General features: G+C 38.8%; 1 protein-coding gene across 3 annotated transcripts in view; it reads left to right on the plus strand.

Annotated features, from left to right (window-relative positions):
* The window catches only part of LOC136436442 (von Willebrand factor A domain-containing protein 3B-like), a 39,795-nt gene that overhangs the window by 7,478 nt on the left and 7,748 nt on the right, over window positions 1–24,569 (plus strand). The window contains exons 3-29 of one of the 3 annotated variants that reach the window (XM_066430430.1): window positions 1,008–1,238; window positions 2,791–2,882; window positions 3,432–3,682; window positions 4,168–4,330; window positions 5,079–5,248; window positions 5,714–5,886; window positions 6,743–6,772; window positions 6,908–6,934; window positions 8,508–8,572; window positions 9,580–9,705; window positions 10,539–10,693; window positions 11,101–11,239; window positions 11,491–11,721; window positions 12,231–12,413; window positions 13,557–13,681; window positions 14,297–14,595; window positions 15,101–15,247; window positions 16,942–16,999; window positions 17,245–17,401; window positions 17,872–17,987; window positions 18,121–18,171; window positions 18,507–18,786; window positions 21,495–21,642; window positions 22,368–22,492; window positions 23,272–23,409; window positions 23,609–23,706; window positions 23,960–24,153. In XM_066430430.1, the coding sequence (XP_066286527.1) occupies window positions 1,008–1,238; window positions 2,791–2,882; window positions 3,432–3,682; window positions 4,168–4,330; window positions 5,079–5,248; window positions 5,714–5,886; window positions 6,743–6,772; window positions 6,908–6,934; window positions 8,508–8,572; window positions 9,580–9,705; window positions 10,539–10,693; window positions 11,101–11,239; window positions 11,491–11,721; window positions 12,231–12,413; window positions 13,557–13,681; window positions 14,297–14,595; window positions 15,101–15,247; window positions 16,942–16,999; window positions 17,245–17,401; window positions 17,872–17,987; window positions 18,121–18,171; window positions 18,507–18,786; window positions 21,495–21,642; window positions 22,368–22,492; window positions 23,272–23,409; window positions 23,609–23,706; window positions 23,960–24,153 (3,972 nt within the window). The remainder of the gene's footprint in view (window positions 1–1,007; window positions 1,239–2,790; window positions 2,883–3,431; window positions 3,683–4,167; window positions 4,331–5,078; window positions 5,249–5,713; window positions 5,887–6,742; window positions 6,773–6,907; window positions 6,935–8,507; window positions 8,573–9,579; window positions 9,706–10,538; window positions 10,694–11,100; window positions 11,240–11,490; window positions 11,722–12,230; window positions 12,414–13,556; window positions 13,682–14,296; window positions 14,596–15,100; window positions 15,248–16,941; window positions 17,000–17,244; window positions 17,402–17,871; window positions 17,988–18,120; window positions 18,172–18,506; window positions 18,787–21,494; window positions 21,643–22,367; window positions 22,493–23,271; window positions 23,410–23,608; window positions 23,707–23,959; window positions 24,154–24,569) is intronic. The other 2 variants (XM_066430431.1, XM_066430432.1) reach the window with 2 other exon arrangements.

The raw sequence follows: 24,569 nt of genomic DNA on the forward strand, positions 1-24,569 counted from the left end.
AAATTACCAATGAATGTAACATCTACTAATTATAAGTTAAACATAATTGGACCAGGTTACATAATTCAGCCACCCTGAAAAGATAGTTGTCAAAACAGATCTCCAACCCAACGTCCCCCAGTATAATACACTCCAGGACCTGTATCTAAACTGTGCATACCCTGGGGGTGCTGTACTAGAGATCTCTCAAAGTCAAACCCACCCTTTTTCAAAGTGGCAGATTTTTATAACCTGGCGGGTTAATGTTAGTTGAGGTTAGATGACATTCAAAAAAAATAAGCAAGATTTTAAGTTAACATTTATCTCTAATACTAGAGGCTTGAATATCTTGTTGGCATTCTCCCATGCAACAGCCAAACCCTCCACGTCCCTATCACCCAGATTTATATGATGGTGTGTACTAGTATATCACAGAGGCTTAGTACTCATTGTTGGGCCATTAGATAAGTCTCATGGTATATGGATCTCACCATTGGGAAATCAACTCAGGTTTCCAACATGAGTTAATCATATTGTGGACAGTGACAATAGTTCAGAATTGATTATGACAGATTAAACCTGCTTCTGAATTGTTAATCCTTTTCAACCTTTCAAATGCCTTGTGGATAAAAAGTATGATATTCCTCTCACATATTAATATCAATTCATGATTTTACTTTTTTTGCACTATCTGATAATGTCGTGCAGAATTTTTAAGCAATCCATTTTCAACATTTCTGTTAATAAAGTTCAGGTTTGGTTGCACCATGTACAAATGTAGCTAATAGTCACCAAATGGACATGTACATGTATTACGTAAACATTATTTTTACTTCTCTCCAAGAAAATTTAGAACTTGTGAACTATTTTTTTGGCTTGTTGTATATGATTGCCAATGTACATTGCATGTGCTTTATGGTGCTGCCTTCTTTTATCTGTGGTACAACAATGCTCACAAGGCAGTATAGGTAAGTGGGTGAAGTCTGCCATCCCTGATTGTCGTATTTTTCGGACATGTTTACCCCCAGATCCCAAGTTTGACCTGAAACATCACGACCAGCCGCCCAGACTGGACCTGTACGATTTCAAGACCACGGTGGACATGAAGGTCGCCATACCGACCCCGCCCAAGTCCACTTGGGAACTGGACGTGACTCCGGCCATCTCCACCCAGAAGTGGCTGACCATGTACGGGCTCAAGAAGAACAAACTGTCCATGGGTCAGATTCTACCGGCCATTGGCTTCAAGCACAGTGATGGTAAGTCATCAACAGTTACTGATTACATGTACTTCTGTCCTTGCAGTTCTACATGGAAAGGAAGCAAAAGGTTATAGGCTAGTTCACAGTTTGAAGTGCACATGTGTGGTGTGATGCATTGTAGGTAATATGTCAAAGTTGAAGGCCCTTCTAACCATTCTTAATGTTTTGCTAGGGACCTTAATGTGCACTTCAAACTGTGAACTAGCTTATTCCGTGTCTGATATTCCAAAGGGGGAGGGGGAAATTAGAGTGCTGAGGACAAAGGGGGGAAATTCAAGGTCAATTTGATACCCCAGAAAAATTGCATAGTTATCACACAAATCTCTTACTTCTTACTTTTTAAGTAAAGTTTCTACCTCGAATTATAACCTGTACATAGATTTCAGCACCAGGGACAGGCACAAGTGACTACCATACAAGTTCCTAAATATGATATATGTATCAACAGTACATTATTAGATAAAAAGATATCCTGCAACATTTTCTACAAAAAAGATTAATGATCAAGCTGACTACTCACGACAGCAGTGAAAGCTGTATCCTCTTTTTTTTACCAGTCCTTGACCGCTTTGAACCACTCAGTGTAAATGTCAGGCATCCATTATTTACCATATTTGTACCAAAATGTCAGTTCCTGGAGAATAAAAGACTGGAGTGGTTAGTTCCATACGGGTGGAGTTCAAAGTCAACCTTATCCCTGGGGCTATAAACCCCCATGATACTGGTTACACAAAGCTGTCATGGCACCAGGAAACAAAGTCGCTCTAAAAGCTTTTTTGCTTGATCCCAGTCCATTGCATGTACATGTAGATAAAATGCTGTGCAGGCAACTGATTTCTGTTGTATTTCTGTGATGTGGAATAACAATTCTGGGCAAAGTTCTTTGTACACAACCAAGTGTTAATTATCAAATCCAACATTTTGTTTACTCTCTGTTACCTTCCTCGGGGCAATATACATTGAAGATGGCAGACAATAAAGCTCTGGGTTGTGTACAAAGAACTTTGTTATCTAGTGACTTACCAACCTGATGAAACTATTCATGGATAATTCTAATTAACTCTACTGCACTCATTACAACAATGTACAATACAGCAAAACAAAAATAATGTCATTACATCCTTAGGCTTGCTTTACTGTTGTCATTTCACTTTTTCATTGTCATATTCAGAATAAAAATTAACCCCCATTAACATTAATCCGCCGGGTCACATAAGTCCGCCACTTTGAAAAAAAGTGGGTTCAAGAGATCTTTAGTGCAGTACCCCCAGGTATGTACAATTTAGATGTTCAGGAGTGCGTCATACTAGGGCACGTTGGGTTGGAGATCTGTTTGGATGCATCTTTTCAGGTTGGAGGAATTATGTATACCCTGGTGGATTTATGTTTAACTTTAGTAGAAGTTACATAGAGATTGAGTAGCCTTACCTTTATATCAAAAGTCTGCCTACCAAAGACAATATACTTGAAATACATGCATTTTGTATGTTTTTATTGAGATCCAAACCTGTTTAGTTTGGCCGCTAACAGAAGTATTCTTACCTGACAGACTATGATTATTCTCTGAAGAAGCCAGTCAGTTCCAGGTATGGAGAGGGGCTGTTCCAGAGGTTCCCAAGAAAAGACGGCAAAACATTCAATGTAAGTCAACTTCCCTATGGACATCTTTGCTCCTTTTGGATTGCAAAAAGCATATTTTTTTACAAATATCATAACATGAAATCTAATACAAGTACTATATCTATTGTATGCATTGCTGAATACTAGATGTTGAGTGCAAAGGTCTCAAAATAAAAATGCACCAAACCTTTCAAATCTTTTAAATCTAAAATAAGTATGGAAAAAAACTTAACCTCATTAAAAGAGTGGTTTTCTCCAAATTTGATTTTTTTTGGTTCACTATAGATTGTCACAAAACAAGGCACAAAAGCTTCTGAATTAGAAGTGTACTACTGAATTGTTTTTGATAGTTACCTCCATGAAAAATGGAGGTATTGTTTTAGGTATGTCTGTGTGAGTCTTTGTGTGTGTTTGTGCTTCCAAAACTTAAAGCATATAACTTAAGAGGGTCTGAAAGGATAGTGATGATATTTACGTTAGGTCTTGGGAAAACAAAGATCAAGTTGGATTTTGGGCCCCCTGTGGTGGCTTTCCTTGTTGTAACTGACTTCTATTTACTTCTTAACATAGGTGACTGTAGGCAAAGACAAGTTAAAACAGATCGAGAGCAGGCTGATGCAGGCTATCACCCTGTACAAGAGGAGGCTGGAGTGGTTAACGTCCGAGAGCCGGCGCACGTTCGGAGTCATCCAGGAGCACTGTGTGGTCCTCGTACTGGACATCAAGACGATGGATCCCGCGGAGTTTGAAATCTGCAGGGACATCATCAGAAGGGTCATCAATGAACAGATAGCAAATGTCGCCAAGTTCAACCTCATCAGGTGAGATAGAATTTTATCTTGTGAACGTGAAAGGCCGCAGCTATCCATTCGCCTGGTTCTCGTATTCAGAAAGATAATGCTGAACTAGAAAATTAACATGAAAACAGAATCCCATGGCCTCCCATCACCTTTTTCAAAATGCATAAATTCAGAACGAAAACATAAGAGTGCAAATATATTTTAGACATGAAGCCATGTTATCCACTGTGTTTAGGGCACGGTATTGGAAGGCAGAGCCCCTCTCTCTCCTTCCACTGCGTTTCACCTCATCAACCAAAGTCAGGTATCAATTTTTACACCTGAGTTGAGTGAAGAAAGTACCTTTCCTAAGGACACAATGCCTATAGCTAGAGATAGCTTCTTGAGCTCGTGTCTGCTAGCCTAGCCATTCAGCCATTTTTGTCCACAATTCTAACAGAGATAGTGGTGTATGTATCTTTGAGAACAACATGCTAACTACCCAAATGTCTGTGTAACTCTTTCAGAGCCCAGGAAGACCTGAGCGTGTGGCAGCCTGACGGAGCCATCCCGTACTCTGCGGAGAGCCGACTGTCGGCGCTGACGTGGCTGGAACAGATCGACAGGATGGTGGGACGGTCCAAGACTTCAACTGTCGAGTCTGTCATCAGGGCCATGAACGATCCTAACGTGAGTACAATGAAGTGATTGATATCATATCCTCTATTGTATTGTAATGAATGAGTACTTAGTCATGTACCATTCAAAAAATAGAACAAAATATCATTATTCTATAGAAACGGCTTGTAGGTATGCCTTAGCGAATGAACACCATTTCTAGTAGGTTGATGCTATATAAATATACACAGTGTATATTATTACTCCATTGTAACCATACAATGAAGCTTGATCAAAATCACTAGTACTGTTAACCTTGAAATGTTCCTAGTTGTTACACTTTTGCTGCATTCACTGTGATCTCTGTGAACATATGTCTCCAATATACTGTACTACAGAATTGGTTTATCCGTTAACTGCAAAGCCACTCATTCTGCCTTCTGTGAAATTATGTCCCGGGAAAATAAATTTTACAGTTATTTGTTTGTTTGTTTATTTTCATTTATCCAGGGGGTTACATATCGCCTGTAATGGTGTTTTTCAATGTGCCCTGGGAGGCAATCCCTACATTGTTCAAACTTGAATACATACATGTAAGATAACAAAAATAACACAAACTGTAATCAAATAATAATACAAGGTAAACTTAACTAAATGCTTCGAAATACTAACTTGTTACAACTGATTTCAAATGACAAAATGAATAAAACAATAATATAACATAATATGACATAGAAAAACAATGGAATAACGTCAGAAAAGAAAGTTACTGTACCTAGTACCTGTGTTTATTGTACTATTTTCTAATTCCCTGGTACAGGCAGAAGCAGTGTACTTGTTCTATGAGGGGGACCTGTCTAACGACACCCAGCATCTCCTGAGGCAGAAGCTGGTGGGACACCGATACCCTCTCCACATTGTCTCCTTCAACGCCACCAGTGAACACACCACACGTTTCCTCAGGGACCTCACCAAACTCACAGGAGGAAGGTCAGTCGGTGGTTCACTTGTATCTATCTAATTACCGGAATACACCAGAAATACACTGGAATACGCATAGAGAAGGGTGAAATCTACCAAAATACAGAATGCTTTGATAAGTAAAAATTGCAAGTAGCTATATTTGGTATAGAATAAAGATATTGCTAGAAACAAGAAATTGCTAGAAAATATTGGGATATTGCAGCCTGCCACCATGCATTTACTGTCTACAATGTTTGTTTAGTGGGGTCTGTCTAATTAGCACATAATGATCTAACCATAGTTCATCAAAGTATACTGTATTTCAGTAGATTTCACCCTTCTTTATGTGTATTCCGGTGTAGTCTCGTGTATTCCGGTAAATGATTGAACTGATTTACCTTGGATGAGGGTATTGAAGCTATTATGATTGTAGTCTTTTGAATTATGAATTACTGTTGGACATTTGTGATGACCAATGTCGTTCTACTTTAGATTTCATGCCTTCACCCTTCGGGAGGGCAGGACACCGATTGGTGGAGTTCCACCTGGCGCAGGAGTGCGACCTGAGGTCATTGAACTGTTTGAAGAGCTTGAGGAGGCCAGGAACACCCTGGCAGAGGTGCAGGTGCTGATCCAGGAGGCACCTGATCCCAAGACACAGATGGGTAAGTCTTTAACTTAAGATGCTGTAAAATAACTTTCCGGTGGTTTTATTTTTATGGTAGAAGGGAAAAGGAAGTTTTTGCTGTGTTTTGAATTTGTAGTTGAAACAATACTGTTTATAGTAGTAATACATTGAGAACACATATCTAAAGTGAATTTTTAGTGGAGAGGTCACCATGAAAATAAAACCACTGCAAAAGTTTCAAGAGTCACAGTAGTTTTTTTGGGTCAATTATTGCACTTTCACCATCATATAAAAGAACATTTACTAATTAAAGAGAAAACAAAATAAAAATAAACAACAAAAGTAAAATATATACCACTAATCAGAATGCACAATACATGTATTGAAAAATGATATATATGTGTAAAACAATTTTGAAGAGACTGAATGCAAATCATGTCAATGAATTTCTCTTTGCACAACAAAGCCAATCATAAACTAATGATCTGACAATCACATGATAGTCAATAATCTACACTTAAGCATGAAACTAGAAATAAGAATGCCTAATGATTTAATCAGATCAAATGACTCCCATTATCTAACTTGAAATAGCAACATATTATTCCTAACATTAAGAATGGTTTCCAACTTAACTCTGATAAGTACTTTAAAGATAAATTCCTTCAAGAAGATTTGATCTCTATGCAAATTACACAACATTGTCCAAAACCATAATTGTTTTTTTCTTTCTAATTAGCACCACTTTCTGGAACATCACATTGCACCATCTCTTAAAATGATTTAAAGTAGGGCTATCCACATTGCAATAGTTCAGCACATTGTAGGTCCTGTCCTTTGTGCTGAATGAGCCCTAACACCACTGTTATTCTATCAATGCCTTTCTATGGAAGCTGAAGCATATAGGAGAGGCAAAGAAAGAGGTATGGGAGCACAATGTTACTTATGTGTCATATTCCCATAAGCTAAACTTGTTTGTGTCATAATATGTATTAATGTAGCAATAGGTTTATCATATCTCATAATGCTATGTTTTTCCTAATGCCTTCTAATGAAAGTGGAGGCACAAAAAAGAAAGGGAAATGGTAAGAAAATATTTGAATATCTTGCACTGTGACCTAACTGTATATGTCTGATGATACTAAAAACTCATCAATATAGACTGAAATGGATAAACCAAGGTAGCAATTGTTGACACTTGAAACTATCCCATTCTTTCCAATATTTGAGAATTCTGCCAATTACCATTATATCCATTAATTGTGGATTCTACCTAGAGGCCTTTGCAATGAGATGAATTGCAAACATGTGTCAAGGTGGTCTTGTGGTTAGGATTGTTGACTTAGAATCTAAAGGTTCTGGTTCGAATCCTTAGCAGACCCCAATGTTGTGCCCTTAGAAAAAGGGCACTTTACACTTATTTCATCACTCTATTCAGAGAAAAATAAATACCTAGCTTTAGTTAGGGACGTACTTTCAGATTGGACGTAAAGCCAGAGGTCCCACGTTTGAAGAAAGCCACTCAAAAAGTCGTGTTCGATGAAAGCCATTCAAAAAGCCAGAAATAGAACTGCTCTTGTAGGAGGTTTAAAAGCTCACGTTGCCTCGAGCATATGCTAATGACAGTTGTCAAAGACATGTGACCATCATAGATAGCTGTTTGATGATACTGCTTTGATTTACCTTTCGGCAGAAGATCTTTGTAGTCTGTCGCTAGTAACTATAATGGAAAATGTAGCCTGTAGCTTATCAGGTCATTGACCTACATGTAACAGTAATAGCGCTTCTACAATAGAGCAATCGGCTAGAAACAACTCTAATTTATTCCGAATGAAATGAAGTAGTGATTATGGCGTTATCATCCCTAATATCTCCCCTAAAAACATTTCTGGGTTTTGACTTTGTATCCTTCCATCACTTGTATCCTTGAAACAGCCTTGAATATTACGTGCAAAGGTGAATCTGTTCTTGACATGCAAAGCTTTAAGTATAGAGCCAGCATGCTTCCCAGATGAATGGAAATCTACTCTAATGAGAGAGTGCCTTCCCATTGCCCATAGCAACTGTCAATCACTCTGTGTAGCCCTGATTAACTCCTGGGGTCGACTGACAGTGTAGTACATGTTGTTGACATCAATTGAACATGGCAGCCAAGAAAACAGTCAGATGGTTTGATCAAGGTGAAAGAAGACAGTTTTTCTATACTTGTTAGATAATTGATAGGTTGTACTCTGAGCATATAGTAAAGTACAGCTAGCAATTATGGTAAGAAGCCAATTTGCAACAGAGTTTTCTGTTTAAGACTTAACCTACATTAACATTAATCTGCCACTTAGAAAAATAGTGTGTTTGAGAGATCTCTAGTGTAGAAACCCCCAGGTATGCACAGTTTAGATATATAGTAATTCATTATATACTGTGGGACGTTGGGTTGGAGATATGTTTGAATGTATCTTTTCAGGGTGGCGGAATTATATATCCTGGTGGAATTATGTTAGTAGATCTTAGATTTTAGCGTACAAATTGTTATACAGACCTCGATCCTGTATACGTGGCAGTCTTTCCGTGACCTTATCAATGAATTAACAACTGAACCGCACAGCCTGAAGAAATGACCTTTCAGATAATGATCCTGGGTTTTTCTCTTGTTTATTTCAGCCACAGTAAAGCCGAGACCTAAAGTGAAGAGTGAACAGTACATGGGATCAAAAGAGTGGTTGGAGGTAAGATTGTGAAAATAACCTTTTGATCTGGTCCATTCTATACTTCATTTATTTATTTTATTTATTCTTTAACTCAGGCCAAGGGCCCATATAAAAAAAAGGAACTACAGAGACAATACACAAACATCTACGATCTGACTTCACCATATGTCAGATAGAATTTATGTTATAATATTTGCATGCAAATGTACATGTAAAGTTGGTGTTCCAAACATATTCCTGGCATTCTGCTTGAATATTCTTTTTTCAAACATTACTTCCAATTGTTACTACATTGTATGAACTCCCCCTCAAACATTTATAAGATGATTACTTTAAAAGAGTCTTATGAACTCTAATGAACCCTATTGCAAGTATCTTTGAAAAAGAACACTTGTGTGTGAATCAGAAATATTGCCATCTATCAATAATAGAATACTCTATTGATTTTCATAGCCAGCAGATTCATATGTGAAAGCGAATTATATCAAAATCCTTTTTTCGCTTTGGCTTGGCCTTTGACAAAAGACCACCCAATGACCACTCCTACTATACTCAATAGTTATGAATAATTGATTAGTAGTGGATTTGATGATCTTATCTGGGAGTAGATCTAAGTATATAGTATAAAGAACACAGCTGAGACATTTGCCTCAGGTGCATGCCATCACATGTAAGCAATAGGCAACCCCAATTCAATACACTGGTTGTCAGCTAGGGTCTAGGAAAGAAAATGCTGTGTGTCCAGTTATATTACCATATTTTTGCCACTGAAATTCCTATAAATATCTGTTCACATTGATGATTAAGACTTATCCTCATTCTTCCGTAGTCCTGTAATCTTGACTAATTTGCTTGAAAATAAAATGGTACCAAATATGAATTCCAAATGTTTGGGCATCTTTGAAAACCAAGACTGCTTATTCATATTACTTTTCCATAGATAATTGTAAGCTATTTATTTTCTTCTACTCCTTTATAATCTTAACACGTCTGATTGTGTTGTAACATTATGGTTTGTTTGCTAGAATTATGGCATTGATGCCAGGAGAATGGACTTCTATGATGTGATCTCTGGCTGCTGCTTCAAACACAGCGATGGGGTGGTGGAGCTTAAAAAGAAACCAGGAGACCCCCACTCACAAACCGATGCTGTAAGTTGGACTTCAAGAATTGATATTACTGTACATACATTGTACTTCTTTATATCTTGCTGCAGAGATTCTTAGTACCCTTGTGTGCCTGTTACATGAGTTTCATGATGATAAGATTAAAGCTATATGCACTTTGGCTGTTGTGTTATAGTTGTAATTGTTATGCTCTGATGTTCTAATACTCCTTCATATCCCACTGCTGCCACCATGTTTTGCTCTGTGTGCCATTCATAGCCATTAAAGGACACTATAAAACATATTTTCGAGGTGACTCAGAATCTTGTATAATGCTAGTTTTATGAGGTATGGTGGAGTGATACAAGTTACTTAGGAGTCATTCAAGTTTCATAGGTTACAATCAACGTGCCTGATGATAAAGTAGTATGTAGGTGACAGTTTATATGCCTGATGAGAAAAGTAGTGCAGATGCTGTTATTGTCTAACTTGAATATATAACAGTTGTATAATCTGGACTATTTTATCCCATGTTCCAGAGCTTGCATGGATGCATGGTTTCCACATGTCGTGTAATCTCTATTTTTCCCTTTTGGTGCATAGAGCAGCATGAATCATTGAAAACTCTGAAAATATGCTCTAAAATTAAGTGTGATATAGTTCACAAAAATTTGTTTCAGTACTAGTGTTAGAACTAGATATTTCAGAAACCTCTTGTGTTCCTATTTTTGTGTGTGGTGCTTTTACATTTTTCAATAAAATTTAGCTTCTTCAGTATTTTTTGCACTGGTTACATAGGCAGCAATGTAGAAGCACATTTAGAGTGATTCTTTTGATCAATGGTCAAAGATAAATGTGTATGATTTGTTTTGTTTCAGGACACAAAAAACAAGCTGATCAATGCAAAGTACTGCGACCGTTTCGCCCACACCAACTGGAAGGATGGGTCCGTGGTACATGTACACGTGACTCCCGAGTTCCACAGGCACTATGAACAGAGAGTCAACACTGTGGTACAACAGGTTCAAAGAAGGTAATGTACAATCTTGTTGTGTGTGTATAGATTCCATTTGAAGGAGATTGCATTTTGAAATCGTAAAAAAATTGCTGATTTTGCTGACAAATTACGAAGAGAAATACTTGAATTTATGTACTAGTATATTAAATTGTCTTCTAACTTACCAACACAGCATTTTCTGTGGGATGGCTTGTTGCAAATGAATGTTATGACAGCCTATAATACATAACAATGCTGTGAAGAAAAAAAAGCTGTCATTTTTGGCCATTTTAAATCGTTACATTTTCCTTAAAAATAATGTATTCATGAAAAATCAGGTAAACTATTTTGATCTAATATTAGCACATTTCACCGAAAAATAGTCACACATCTTTCAAGGATCAGCAATGATTCATGACTACTTAAACTGCTGTTGTTTGCAGGATTGACTGGTTGCGGGAGGGGAGTCGTGAACTGTTTGGAACAGTTATAGAGGAACAGGTGTACCTGCTGATTGACACCTCAGAGTCCATGAGGGATAGGCTCCCCTTCGTCAAAGAGAAGCTTTTCCAACTCATGCAGGTAAAAACATCCTATTTCACTTTTTTTCCCATAGGCATCTTCTGTAGATAAAACTGTACATCTTGAAACGATTGTATTATATGCAATGAATGCAGCTGCAAGACGTTTTGACGACTGCAGTTGCAGAGAATGTGAAGTAGTAAATGTACATGTAGTAGATATTTGTTTTGTGATGGTAATACAAAACCGATACAGTTACTCTCACAGTTCGGCTGCTTTTGTTGCAATAACCCGCATTTGCATTTCCATAGGAACAATTGAGACACAAAGCCAAGTTCAACATTGTGAAGTTCGACACCCGGGCCATCCCCTGGCGTGACCGCCTAGCGGACGTGAACGAACAGAACCTGGAGAACGCGTGGCAGTGGGTGAAGGGTCTGACGGCGGGCGGAACCACGAACACACTCGCTTCCATCAGACTAGCACTGGCTGATCACAACACACACGCTATCTACCTGCTAACAGATGGCAGGCCAGATCAGGTGGGAACAGTGTTTCTTTGTTTCTCACTGCAGCTGTGACAATTGGTCTAATAAATCTTGAAACTTTTGCTGTGGTTTTACTTTCATAGTTTTTATATTGACCACCCCACCACGAATATGTGTCTCTAAAGTATTACTATTCTACTGCAGAAAAATTGTTTCAACTGCAAATTTTGAAACACTGCAAAAATCTTCTTTTCCCACCACGTACCGTAAAATTAAACCACTGAAAGCAAATGAATTTACAGTAACTTCTTTGTATTGCTTGCAATCTTTGCCGAAAGCGTAGATGACTTAACTTAAAAGTGCATTTGGTTATATATGTCTTCAGAATTAGAATGGTACATTTGTACTTTTTGTTGCACATTCACAATTAGAAAAGAGTATTTTTTTCCAAATGAAGTTGGATTTCCTTGTAGAATTCCTTTTTTGCCAATTATGATTTTCCAAGTTGAACATAGATGATTTTGCAGCTGGGAGAGTAAACCAATGTTCTTGTGTGTTTCCAGCTGCCCAAGACAATCCTGGCGCAGGTGCAGCTGCACCCCCAGGTGCCCATTCACACCATCTCCTTCAACTGTGACGATATTGAGGCCAACCGCTTCCTGGCACAGATGTCACATGACACCAACGGGAGATACCACTACTACTCCACTGACGGGAGGGACCCAGAGGGACCAGAACCTTTTGAGGTGAGATTTGTTCAAACCGACTGATTTTGGTCTTTGTTGTCTCGAGTTTTAGAACGATGAAAGAAATCTACAGTCAAAACTGCCCAAGAAGACCACTCACAGGAACGATAAAATCTGGTCTATCTGGACAGTTGGTCACAATAGACAGGATTCTTACTACTTGTGTCAATGGGAAAAATTATCTAAGGGGCCATCAAAAAGTGGTCACATTGGCCAGGGGGTCCCTATGTATGTAGAGGTGGTCACTTGTACAGGTTTGACTGTATTTTCTTAAACACTGATTTCTATGCTTGACATGTTTATCATGAATTGACTTGACTCTTCTTTCCCCTCTTTCATGCTTACTGAAAAGTATCAGACAAAAGGAAAAGTGGCCTTTGATAAAGAGCCAGTGGTACAGAAGCAATTTCTTGTACTCACGTTTTCCACCATCACAAGTTAGAAAATAGTCACTATGATAAACAAATCATTTTTGTTTTTTTTGAGGCTCAATTTTAGTTCTGTAAAATAAACAGAACTACCATGGATGTGTATATCCCAAGCAGCACTATTCGCCTCTGTAAACCGCAAACATAAACCTTAAAGAACAGCTTACTTGCACCATGATGCTGAAACACAACCTTTCCCTGTCCCTGGTGCTGAACCCACGATGTTGGTAACACTTGCCTTCCTTTACAATGTGTATGCTGTAGGGGGCAAGCGAGATGTTATCATAAATACTCCTGTACATGCATGTAGGGCATGCACACTGTGTCTTATTTGGTGTATGCTGTCATGGTAATGATTTGGCTTGCCCGTGCAATACCCAGAGTTCACCATTTTTTCCAGGATGCAAAAGGTTCTGCAATATGGCCTATTTAATGTTTCTGTTAGTTGTCAAGGCACTTTATCAGGAACATAAGCTCCTCATTTTACACTTTCTACTGGTGCCATGGGAACTTGTTACCTTTGTGACTTGTTCTGTGTGTTCCGTTATTTGTTCAACCTTCCTGGCCACTTAGATTTCATAATAAAGGCAACTTTTTGGGGGCCAAATTTTTTCCCCCACATGTTCACTTTTGGGGTGCCATTTATATCAGTATTGCCTAATGTTGACAAACAAATGGTGTGATACATTTCTTGTACTCCTGTTCTGCCTCACAGAGTGAGGATATCCAGCTGCTGAAACAGGAGATAGAACGGGCCAAGAGTGACCTGGCCAAGGTGGCCCAGCTCAGGGACGAGTGTGCAATGTTGGACTGGAAGAACTCAGGCAGCAAGGCTATCAGGTCAGAGGATGGCTTATTTCTTATCTCCTGAAGTTTGCTGGCACTCACTATGAAATGTCTTTCTATCAGAATTTTAGACTATAAATATATATGTTTCAGAGATTGCAGATTTGGCAGAACCAGTCATTCTACCAGTAGAGATCCCAATTGGAGTCCCTGTTGACTCGGAATCTCTACTGGTAAAATCGCCAACTGTACTAGACTGACAGAGATCCTGAACACAATCTCTGTCGATACAGACTCTGATCCCAATCTCTATATTTAATAGATGTTTCATAATGACCCTTGAGTTTAGGGTCAAGTACTGTAAATTCGTTTAATTTTGTGGGAGTTTTATTTTGCGTTAGTTGGGATAAGGACGTTTTTGTGGTGTTTTAAGTTCATGGTAAAAGAAATCTGTAGTACAGTTACTGTAGCCACTGAAATACATTGGAAACGCATCTGTTGTGTCTTAAATTCATGGTGAAGAGGTCTCCACAAAAACTGTGAAAATAAGACTGCAGTAAATGTTGTACGATTTACAGTATGCAAACTCTTTATCAGCCATCTGAAGGCAACAAGGAACCTCTAGTGAAAACAGTTGCTTGACTTACACCTGTGTTATTGTGCATACAGGAACCAGCGACCAGACTCCGCCTCCACCAGCTCCAGTAAGTCTCACCACTCCCGGTCCTCCTCAGGCCCCACCCCTCCCTCCACCCACCGTCCCTCCTCCGCCCCCTCACACCGCAGACCCATGACAGCCCTGGGGTTCTCCCACACCACCCCCAGCCACACCCCCAGGTCTACTCCACGCCCGAGGACAGCCAACGGTTCCCGCAGCCCGGCGCACGCCGCTCACAGCCACGTCCGACACACACCACGTAGGCCCAGGAGTAGGACCTCTGATCTGCAGAAGAAGCCTCTATTTGCAGGTATGTTTTCCCTGTTAATCTTCTCCCTGCAGCCTAACCAATAAGGAATTGGGTGCCAAACAGCTACTTTAGAGTGCTAAAGGTTAAAGAAATGTTTTGTCAAAAGTGCCAAAAGTTCATATTTATCATAAAGCTACATGTATAACAGAGCATTATGGGTAAGGGAGTGAAGTTTGATTCCCTTGTCACCTTCGTGTACTGATTTATTGTTTTTCGAGTGTCTGTTTGTGTGCATTTTCACACTTATTTCCACATGCTAGGCATGTTGGATACACTGACAGGATTTAAGGTCAAAGGTCCAAGAAACGTCCCCAAATTGGCTATCAATCTCATTTCCTCTCTTTTATTTCCTGCTGTATACATATCTGTTGCCTTATGGAAGTCAGTGGGGAAAAGTATTAGACAGAAATTCACAATAAGGAATAAAACAAGAAACCACAAAACTCTATTTCATGGAGCTTTGAAATTTTCAATGTCTGACTTGTTCTATCTTCTTGATGTTCAGGACAAACAAAGACCAGCCTGCTTCGGAGCATGAGTGCGATGTCCATGACTCCTCGGGGGTTCAGTAGCGCCGGGAACACGTGGATGCTGCCGGAGACGAAGGAACTCTTTGAGAGGCAATGGGTCAAGTACAAGGAATCCCTGGATGGTCAGTAAAAAGCCATACATGTAATCAGCAATTTAACAATAGTTAATTGAGTTAAAACAGATACAACTTACATTAGTATTGATTTGTTAATTGCACACTGTAAATTGTACCTCATTGAATCAGATGTAAAGTTGACTTTTCTTCAAATTTAGTTTTTTGCGTTTCGGCGCATGCGCGCCGGAACGCATTGTCCTGGCTTTTACCTTCAAGCAAGGAGGAAGGAACCAGGGAAGCTTGGTTCAACACTGTGTCGCACACAATAAGACCTTATATGGCAATACGTTCTCAAATCCTTGTATAGCCGTTGCCTTATATGGCAAGAAAGCACGAAAATGCAGGCAGGCTAGATTTGCATGTGACACAGGACGGCGACCGCATGTAACTGCTACAACTGTTCGGAAATATCATTGCATTGTGGTTTCGGACTTTGATATCCTGAAAAATGACCATATTACATCTATTCCACAAGATTGCAGAAGAAAAAAAATGATTTCGTCAAGAAAACGACCAAAAATCGGCATAAATGATACCATATAGTGAGGTTATAGCATTACGTCCAGAGTGAGCAGTTACGTACCGCAGCTTGGCCGATCTGGCAATGCGAAGCACTTCGGACCCAGAAGATCCGGGTTCGTCTCCGTGCATGGATTTTTTTTTCTTTTTAGATATTGAATATCAAAAATATATATTGATATTATATTAATCTATCAATATCATATTTATGAATATCATTTTTTTTCATTAATAAATAAAGAAATATTTTATATTTGTTATTTTTAAATATTCATTTAATATATACAAGGCCTTTGTCTCATGAACAGGACTTCATAGATTCCAAACCCGGCATTCGAATTTTTCTGTTCATTGTAATGGAAAATACCGTGCAGCGGCTCCTATGCGCGGTAAGATGATTCTTGCAAAACACTCGCCACTAAACTTCTATCCCTGATGTAAACAGAGGCTCTTGATGTTGTTTGCAAAACAGCGATTCTTTGTTACAGTAGCAAATGCTCCATTGTTCAGTATCGACTTCATTCAGACAACACGGACGTGGAAAGTGGCGCCCCTCGGCACAAAACTATGGGAATTTTCATGAATTTTAGCAAAATTACCCAGGAAAATAAGGAAGAAATGTTGTAAATGCGGAAACCAGAATAATACGGATGAGGTAGCTGTTGATTTGTTTGACATTTGGTAGTCATTTTAGATAGAACCTTAGCTGTTATGAACTTCTATTTCACTTAATTACCATAGTGCTGATGATTCAATGGTGCTTTTTCAAATTTTATGTTTTATTGCGTGCCATGTACATAATTACATTGATAGCTTTTATAATGAGCCTATTATACATTTTACAAATAAGTACAAGTTGTAGGCCAAGACCAGCTTTTTCAAAAGCACTTAAGTTAAGTGACGTAACTTCAAAATTGCTTTCCCCAATCTGCCTTTCTCTATTAAAACAGTACTCATTTCCCAAAATGACAATTTTTCTTATAGACTGAACAGCCCTTGAGTGACTTCCTCTGGCAGATTTTACTTCAAGTAAAGGGGAAAGACAATTCACACTTATAAACGTAGCCGAAACGCCAGCTTTTTTTAAAAGCTCTTGTTTTTAATACCAGCAAGAATGCCTTGATTTTGTGTATGTTTTTATGTAAGACTAATGACAATATTATTATGATTGTTGTCAACAGAAGCAGAGAGAATACTGGACAAGAGGAAAAAGAAAAGGAAAGCAATAATACCATCACAGTAAGAGCTCCAGTTCCACATTGTTCAGTTTGCTTATATGTTTTTGGTATAATCTCATGTTCTGAACATGTCATGATTCTTAATGGCGCTAGCTTTTAACCAGGAAAAAGCGGTTTTAGTTTGGGCCCCCTGGTAACTTATCTTGGACTTGCACGCATGTTTTTGTTGGAAACTTTGAAACAAGATAGCAAGGGATGAATGATTATGTTCTTATTTTTTTCATGAATTTTGTATTGTTTCTACAGCCCACTGGACATGGCCTCCAAAAAGTGGCTAAAGAAGCATGGCCTGGTGGCCAAGAAACTGACCATCATGGACGCGCTAGCTCCAACGGTCATCCCACACAAGGCCAAATATGTGCCCATCCTGGACAAACATGTGGTGTCAAAGGTTTTTGACGAGGTAATGATTATCACAATTTTCCATTTCCTATTTATAGAGCAAGCCACAAAATCTACTACAAATAAGATAATCACTGTAAGGTTGGTGACAGTATGCAGAAAGGACACATTATACATGTGAGTGTAAGGTGTATGGTCAGTTTATAAAACTTGAAAGGCTCATTGGAGTTTATGATAGGCTCATATTAAGTATCTAAACTTTAAACTCTGAAGCACATTATCCTCAAAAACTGTCAAACAGACTGTCAAACAAAATGTTCCTAATGCATGGACGTGTACATAGATCTACGTTCATTCATTGTAATATAGCCAGCTGCCGCTGTGTCGAGTGCTTGTGAAGCCGAAGTATAGTTATATATACACATGTTTATACCCCCAAAGGGCGGCTATGCAGATACAGATACAAATTGTCTGGCTACAGATGTTAATATTTTACCTGACATTGACATTGAAACTTGTTGTTCCCCTCAGTCCCTCCCCATAGCCCACGCCTCCAGCTCAGGGAAACTGCGTCTGGTGAACCCGCAGGCTGTGGACCTGGTAGGCTATGAAGAGAGACTACAGAAGGCTGTGGACTCATATAAAAGGTAAGATATCTGTATACCAAACTAATTGTATTTCTTGTGGCAACATGGTTAAAAGTAATGAGATCTATATTTTCAAAATGCAGCAATCTGACATTATACATGTCCCTAACATATTGTCTAATGTATTTTTTAGGAGATTAGACATGATCGTGTGGAGGAATCTATCACAAGAGGAAAGAGACCAGTAAGTATTTCTTTCTAGTAGAATTTCTTCTCAAGTTTGTAAGACATTTGTAAGATATTTGTAAGAAACTCAACTCTGATGATATATGGTAAAAGCTGTACCATGTGTTCTTGAAACAGTTCCTTACTAGCTTGTTGTTACATGTAGATCTATAAACCAGACATTTTGTACCTTTTTTATGTTATGGTATCTGTGTATCACCTTGCCATTACATGACAAAAATCATTGTTATTGACAACTGTGAGAAACTCACATTTGCCAGCATACGGTAAAAGTTGTGTAATGTATTCCTAAAACAGTTCCTTACTTCTTATTGACCACACGTTACTTTCCAGGTTTGACAGCGAGGAAGCTGTGTCGTTTCTGGAGAACCGCCATGCCATGATGCAGGCGCTGGACCGGCAAGGATGGCCGATACCCCAACAGGACGTCCTCCTCCTGGAAGATGAGATCGCGCGGGGTCAGAAGTACCTCCGCCAGTCCACGGATCTGAGGAAGGCCGCGGAGAAACTTCACCAATCAACGGAGGAGGACAATGATGACAGCGACACGGGGTCTGAGACGTCCGGGGTGGAGGCGGGGGACGAGACGGAACGCAGCAGGACTGAGTTTGAGGTACAGAAGGAAACCTAACTTTCTTACTCCATCAAGATAACACATCCTCATCCATTCACATACTACTCAAAAATATTTGTTATGCAGTAAAACATGGCAGGGTTGGACAAGCCCACTGGCCCAATTGCCCCTGGCAAATGAAAGCGCTGATCAGGCAAGTGCATATATTGTCCTGTACTTCCTCAAATGGGCCAGTGTGATTTGGGTAGATACCCTAGACCAGCCCTAGAAGCATAAAATCATCAAGCCGGAAAAGTCTTTACTCCTTGATCTTGTTGTTAAGACATTTCAAAGCGCTTTTTTTAACTGAAAAAGAGAACAAAGGATTTTCTTGCTACAGGTAAAAAGGTAAATATAAGTAATGTCTATATTTCAGGCCATTGAAAAATCGGTTCAGGCAACTAAAAATGACTAAGATGTACTTGTTCAATAGGGCCAGTGAATTTTTGAAACCTTGTCCAACCCTGCATAGGTTTCCAAACTTCTCTACATCTGTGAGCTGAGTGAAGGTTGTTGCATGAACTATGATGATTATGAATAATATTGATGCACAATGATACAATATTTGCAGTGCTGCTAATAATGGATTAGAAAGAAGTTAGCCAAATATTACTCCTCACTTTGGGTATCTGGACTTTATTGACTACCACTGGATCAAATGCGTGAAAAAAAATCCTAGCAAATGATCATGATAGCAAATTGGAGAATAGTTTGTCCTAAGATACAGTGAAACGAACTACTTAATACAAAATATGTTTCTGCTCTATGCAGAAGTTACTCCTCAATCATGACAGGACATGACATGACATTATCTTTTAGAGAATCTTAAGACTACATTACTTCAAACATGAAGTCCTCCATTTCATTACTAACCACATGTAGGTGCAATAGTTGGGTGAGATTACCAGTCTGAGATTATTGTCGTCTCGTTTTGCAAACAGAATTCCTTTGTACTAGTGCTATACTTGAATTGCCCTGTTAATCTAGACATGCAGTCTTTTTTAGTGTATAAGAAGCTTGCATGAGGCATGCAGTATTTTTGAGATTTGTACATTTTGCTTTTTTTTATCCTTAGCTAGTGACTTAGGCAAAACTGCAGGGAGAATCAGAGACCCTTTCATTTGCTAAATGCTTCATATCAAAGCTATTCTATTATATTCTTACAAAGTTTTGAGACCCAATTGATGTAGATAGTATTCTGCTTGCAACAATGCATGCTAAAGTCTGTCATCTTTGTAACTTTTAAAACTTTTAAAAGCATGTTTTCTACATTAATAATATGCATATGGAACAATTTTCTGTGCAACATGTATAGTAACATTCTGCTGCTAACGTTTAGACATTTACCTTTAGGTAAGAATAAAAGAATGTACGCATTGTGAGAGTCCCTCTCTTCATTGTGTTGCAGTGAAAATACCTTTGCAAAACCCTAGACAGCAATAAGACAGAAAGTAGTCAAACCCCTTTTCATTTTTTAAAGTGTTTTTTTCCGTAAATCTTTGCCTGAAAATTCATTCAATTCTGGAATAAGAAATTTTCAGTTCTTGTATGAAAATGATATTTCAATTAGTTCATTCAGAACAGGGTTACCTTGGTTATCTTATGTTCATACTTTGCTCCTTAATTTTCAAAAGCCAATTTCTTAAATATCAGTCTGGTTAAGAGAACGACTGTTGTAAGGCATTAAGGCATAGTGGAATGAAAGTTGTGTACTAGGACTAGAATTGCTTGTACAGACTACTGTATATCAGCCTTAGACAGCTCACAAGGTTGATTCTGCGTAACTAAGATGGTTGCTAAGCAACCTGAAGGGAAACAAATGCTTGCAGTATCAGTCAGCAAATGAGGCATATGATTGTTAGTTTAGTGCTATTGTAACTACCCCATTAGAGCTATTGTAAATCCCCTATTAGTGCTGTGGGACTGAACACATGTCAAACAAAAGGACTCAAGACAAAAGCAAAAATGCAGACCAATAATACAACTAACCTTCTCCCTGCTGCCTAACCCCGTAACCAATACAGATTTGGGGTCATGCTACTTCAGTAGGGGAAAGGTTAAGGAAAAATGACTAAGAAAATGTAACAGCTATGTTATTGCTGAATGTCAGTTCAGATATTTGTGTTCAGATTTGTTAAAATGCAATACAAGACCAGGGGAAGGTAAGAGAGTTCAATTGGTGCACAGAAACTATGGGGTTATTGCACCTGCACAATTGTTGTGCATGGTACACAGGACATATTCATCTGGCATGGAGCAATTCACTGACATGGACATTTTGTGATGTTGTTTCAAGTATGTTTCTGTGTTGAAAAAATGCATAAAAGCACAGTGTCGTACTATAACCACAGAATAAACTACCGGGTGAGTGCAGTTTACTCACAAACTAATTACTAACTTAAAGATATTGTATTGAAAACAACAATATTGCATGTTTTAAAATGTACATCAAATTTGACAACATTTTTATTGATAAATGGTGCAATGTTTTTGTAATATGATAAACAAACAAAAGCATGCCAAACCCTTAAATTATATGTTTCTTAATATATCTGCATCAATAAAAAAAATAACCCAATACACCGGAAACATTTGATTCATCAAAAAGGATAATCTATGGTATTCTGATGCATGATCACCTTCACTTACTGGCATTTTGCTGTTCCAACATGTGTCACTCATCCCTTCCTTGGTCTGTCTTATTGCAGGGTTTGGGTAGTGTCTTGGAGGGGAGTGGTGGCATTGGAGAGAAGAGCACACCTGGTTCTGGCAAGCATCGAGTTAAGAAAGTTCTGGATAAACTGAAAGGTCACAAGGTCATAGCAAGGAAAGAAGAAGATGGCTTTTATTATCCCGGTAAGAAATTAATAATTCTAGTCTGAGAGGGGAATATGTAATTGTTTTTATATCATTCCTAAATCCTAATATATTATGATATCATAATAAAGCTTCCTATTAAAGAAATTCTTTGATTTTATGATTCTATCCCAACATCTCTTTAAATTTGTGTCCAAAGATGTCTATGACTGTATGCAGTTATTGTTTTCAAAGTGCTTTCTCTTAAATCAATTTTTCTGTTCTTTGCCTTGTATCTGTTCTTCAAGTTGTTGTTCCTTGCTGTAATACATCCCCTAGTCTACTTCTGTCTTGTATGATGGAATGCTGTTGATCTGGCAAAAATGACTATCATGTATTCGTCTTGTGTGTATGATGATAAACTTTTCCCTGGACTCAAACTTGCCTTCTGTGTACTCTCTTGTACTGTCTGTGCTTCTCTGGATGATCTAATGTTAAACCTCCCAGCTAGAGTACGTGGTAAGTGGAACAGAAAACTCTTTGATTATCTTAGCTCACTTAATTAAGACATGGTGATAAAAGAACATATTATATACATGGAAGAAAAAAATCAAAATCAGATGGGAAAAATGGAAACCTTCAATCTGCCACAATCTTTCCTCGAATACTGTAAATAGCAAAAACAACATGAGGTGTTTTTGTGCTGCATGCTGTTGGCACTAAGCTAGTTTGTTATATTGCTTAAGATTCTTGCAATCTAAATGTCTCTTATTTTGACCTTACAGGGGTTGTAGTCAAGTGCCCAAACTCCAGACATGCGATTGTTGATTACCACGGCAGTGGAAGACAGCTTACTCCCACCAGATTTGTCATCCCCATGGGCGGTGCCAGGGCATGTCCTGAACTGAGGGTATGTTTTAAGGGCTTGGTGTATGTTTATTTCTCAGTTGAACATCTGATTTTTTGTTTCCATGCAGAATCGAATGTGAAATAAGTTAGCCTGTGTTTACACAAGCTCTCGGCCAAAGGTTACTGACTGGTTAGCAAAGACTGGTTGTGGGTTTGATGTAAAAATGATATAACCACAGACTAACAAGAAGTGGAGATCAAAATGCCCCCACTGTCAGGAAGTTAGGTCAGAGATCCCAGAAAGGTCCCAAAATCTCTTTTCCTGTCTTCAATTTTCTACAATATGGATGTCTGTTGCCTTATGAGAGCTAGTGAAAAATGCACTAGGCAGAATTAACGAGAAATTCACAATTATAACGATCTGTAGAAACTGGTCTATACAAAACATGGTGAGAGAATTTCTTTTTCACTTGAAACCAACAGGTACTGAGTCGGAGACGACAGAAACGTCGCGGTCCACGTTCTCTCCCCAAATCAGACTGTTGAGTGTAACAAAAGTCTTCACCTCAGTTGAGCATAACTGCTTTACCTTTGCTTTTAAAAACAAGTTGTGCCCAACAGTAGATAACACGTTCAGCACCAAGGACAGGTATATAACTTTCTGTCCATGATAGACTGTTGAGTTTTACACAAATCTTCTCCTTTTTGTAGGTTGGAGATTTTGTGTTAGTGAAGACCACAACTGTTACAGCAAATAACACTTTCAGCACCAAGGACAGGTACAGGATGTTCAATTCAAATCAGATTGTCGAGTCTAACAGAAGTCCTCTTATTTGGTAGGTTGGAGATTTTGTGTTAGTGAAGACAACATCAGAAGAGGATCTGGAGTGCTGGGTACCAGGGATTGTACAGATGACACCTCGCAGGAGGGAGGCACAGGCCAAGTTCTACACCATCCTGCAGTTTGACAAGAAAAGGGTAGGTGGTGCTTCTTAATGAAATTAACACTCTTTGTTCTTGACACCAACCGAATATGCACACATGCATGACAAGAACAGAATCTCATGCTATCAGCCTTTGCAGCAATCAGAACAGTAAAGTAATAAAATAATCTGAAGTTGATATGATTGTAAAAATTTGAGTTTCATATTGTGTATTTCATTTTTCACTTACGCAGGTGACTTCTCTAAGGAAGGGCATCATGAAGATCCCCAAGTCCAGATACGTGTTTGCCTGTCGTTACATCAAGGATACTCAACAGATCAACTATGAGATGTGAGTGTCCAAACTGTTTGTCAATTTATAAATGTTTTAGAAGGACTTTGGGGGGATGTGTTAAACATAGTGATAATAAATGACAATATCTAGAGGAGAGGTTACTAAATGGTTGGTTTTCTTGCTTTTAGAAATAGGTATCAAGATTTTAGATATCATGGTTTAACTTTTAATTGTTACTTCACCCCAAACGAGACCAGTATGGGTAAGGGGGTGAAGTCTGCCATCTCTGATTGCCTTGTTTTCCCCACAGTCCCAGTGTAGACATTGTTCAAAGACAGGCCACCCCAGACAAGGCAGAGGAGGGAGAGAGGCGGCCAAAGTCTGGACGGCGCGGGAAACACGTCAACAACGAGGACTCCGGTCACGTGGAGACCAGCAGCTCCGAGATGAGCGGAGAGGAGGAGGAGAAGGGAGACAGCGAGAAGACTGGATCGAGTTACTCAGGTTTGGAGTGACTTATGATTATCATTGTAGCTAAATCTATTGCCTCTATTCTAGGAGGTCTGTTTCTGGGTTTGTTTGGCAAGTGTGTCCATAGTAATTTGAATACAGTAGAGTAGCAGAAAGTGAAGGGGGAAAGGGTGTAACCGCTGACAAAGTTGGACTGAACAGAAGATAACACTTTCAGTACCAAGGACAGATATAAGACTTTCTCTCCCTATCAGACTGTTGAGTCTAACAGCAGTCTTCTTCTCCTTGTGTTAGGTTGGAGATTTTGTGTTAGCAAAGACTGGTTGTGGGTTTGATGTAGTGGAGATCAAAATGCCCCCACTGTCAGGAAGTTAGGTCAAAGATCCCAGAAAGGTCCCAGAATAGGTGATCTCTTTTATTGTCTTCAATTTTCTACAATATGCATATCT

Source organism: Branchiostoma lanceolatum, chromosome 6 (genome assembly GCF_035083965.1).
Source record: "Branchiostoma lanceolatum isolate klBraLanc5 chromosome 6, klBraLanc5.hap2, whole genome shotgun sequence".
Lineage (NCBI taxonomy): Eukaryota > Metazoa > Chordata > Leptocardii > Amphioxiformes > Branchiostomatidae > Branchiostoma > Branchiostoma lanceolatum.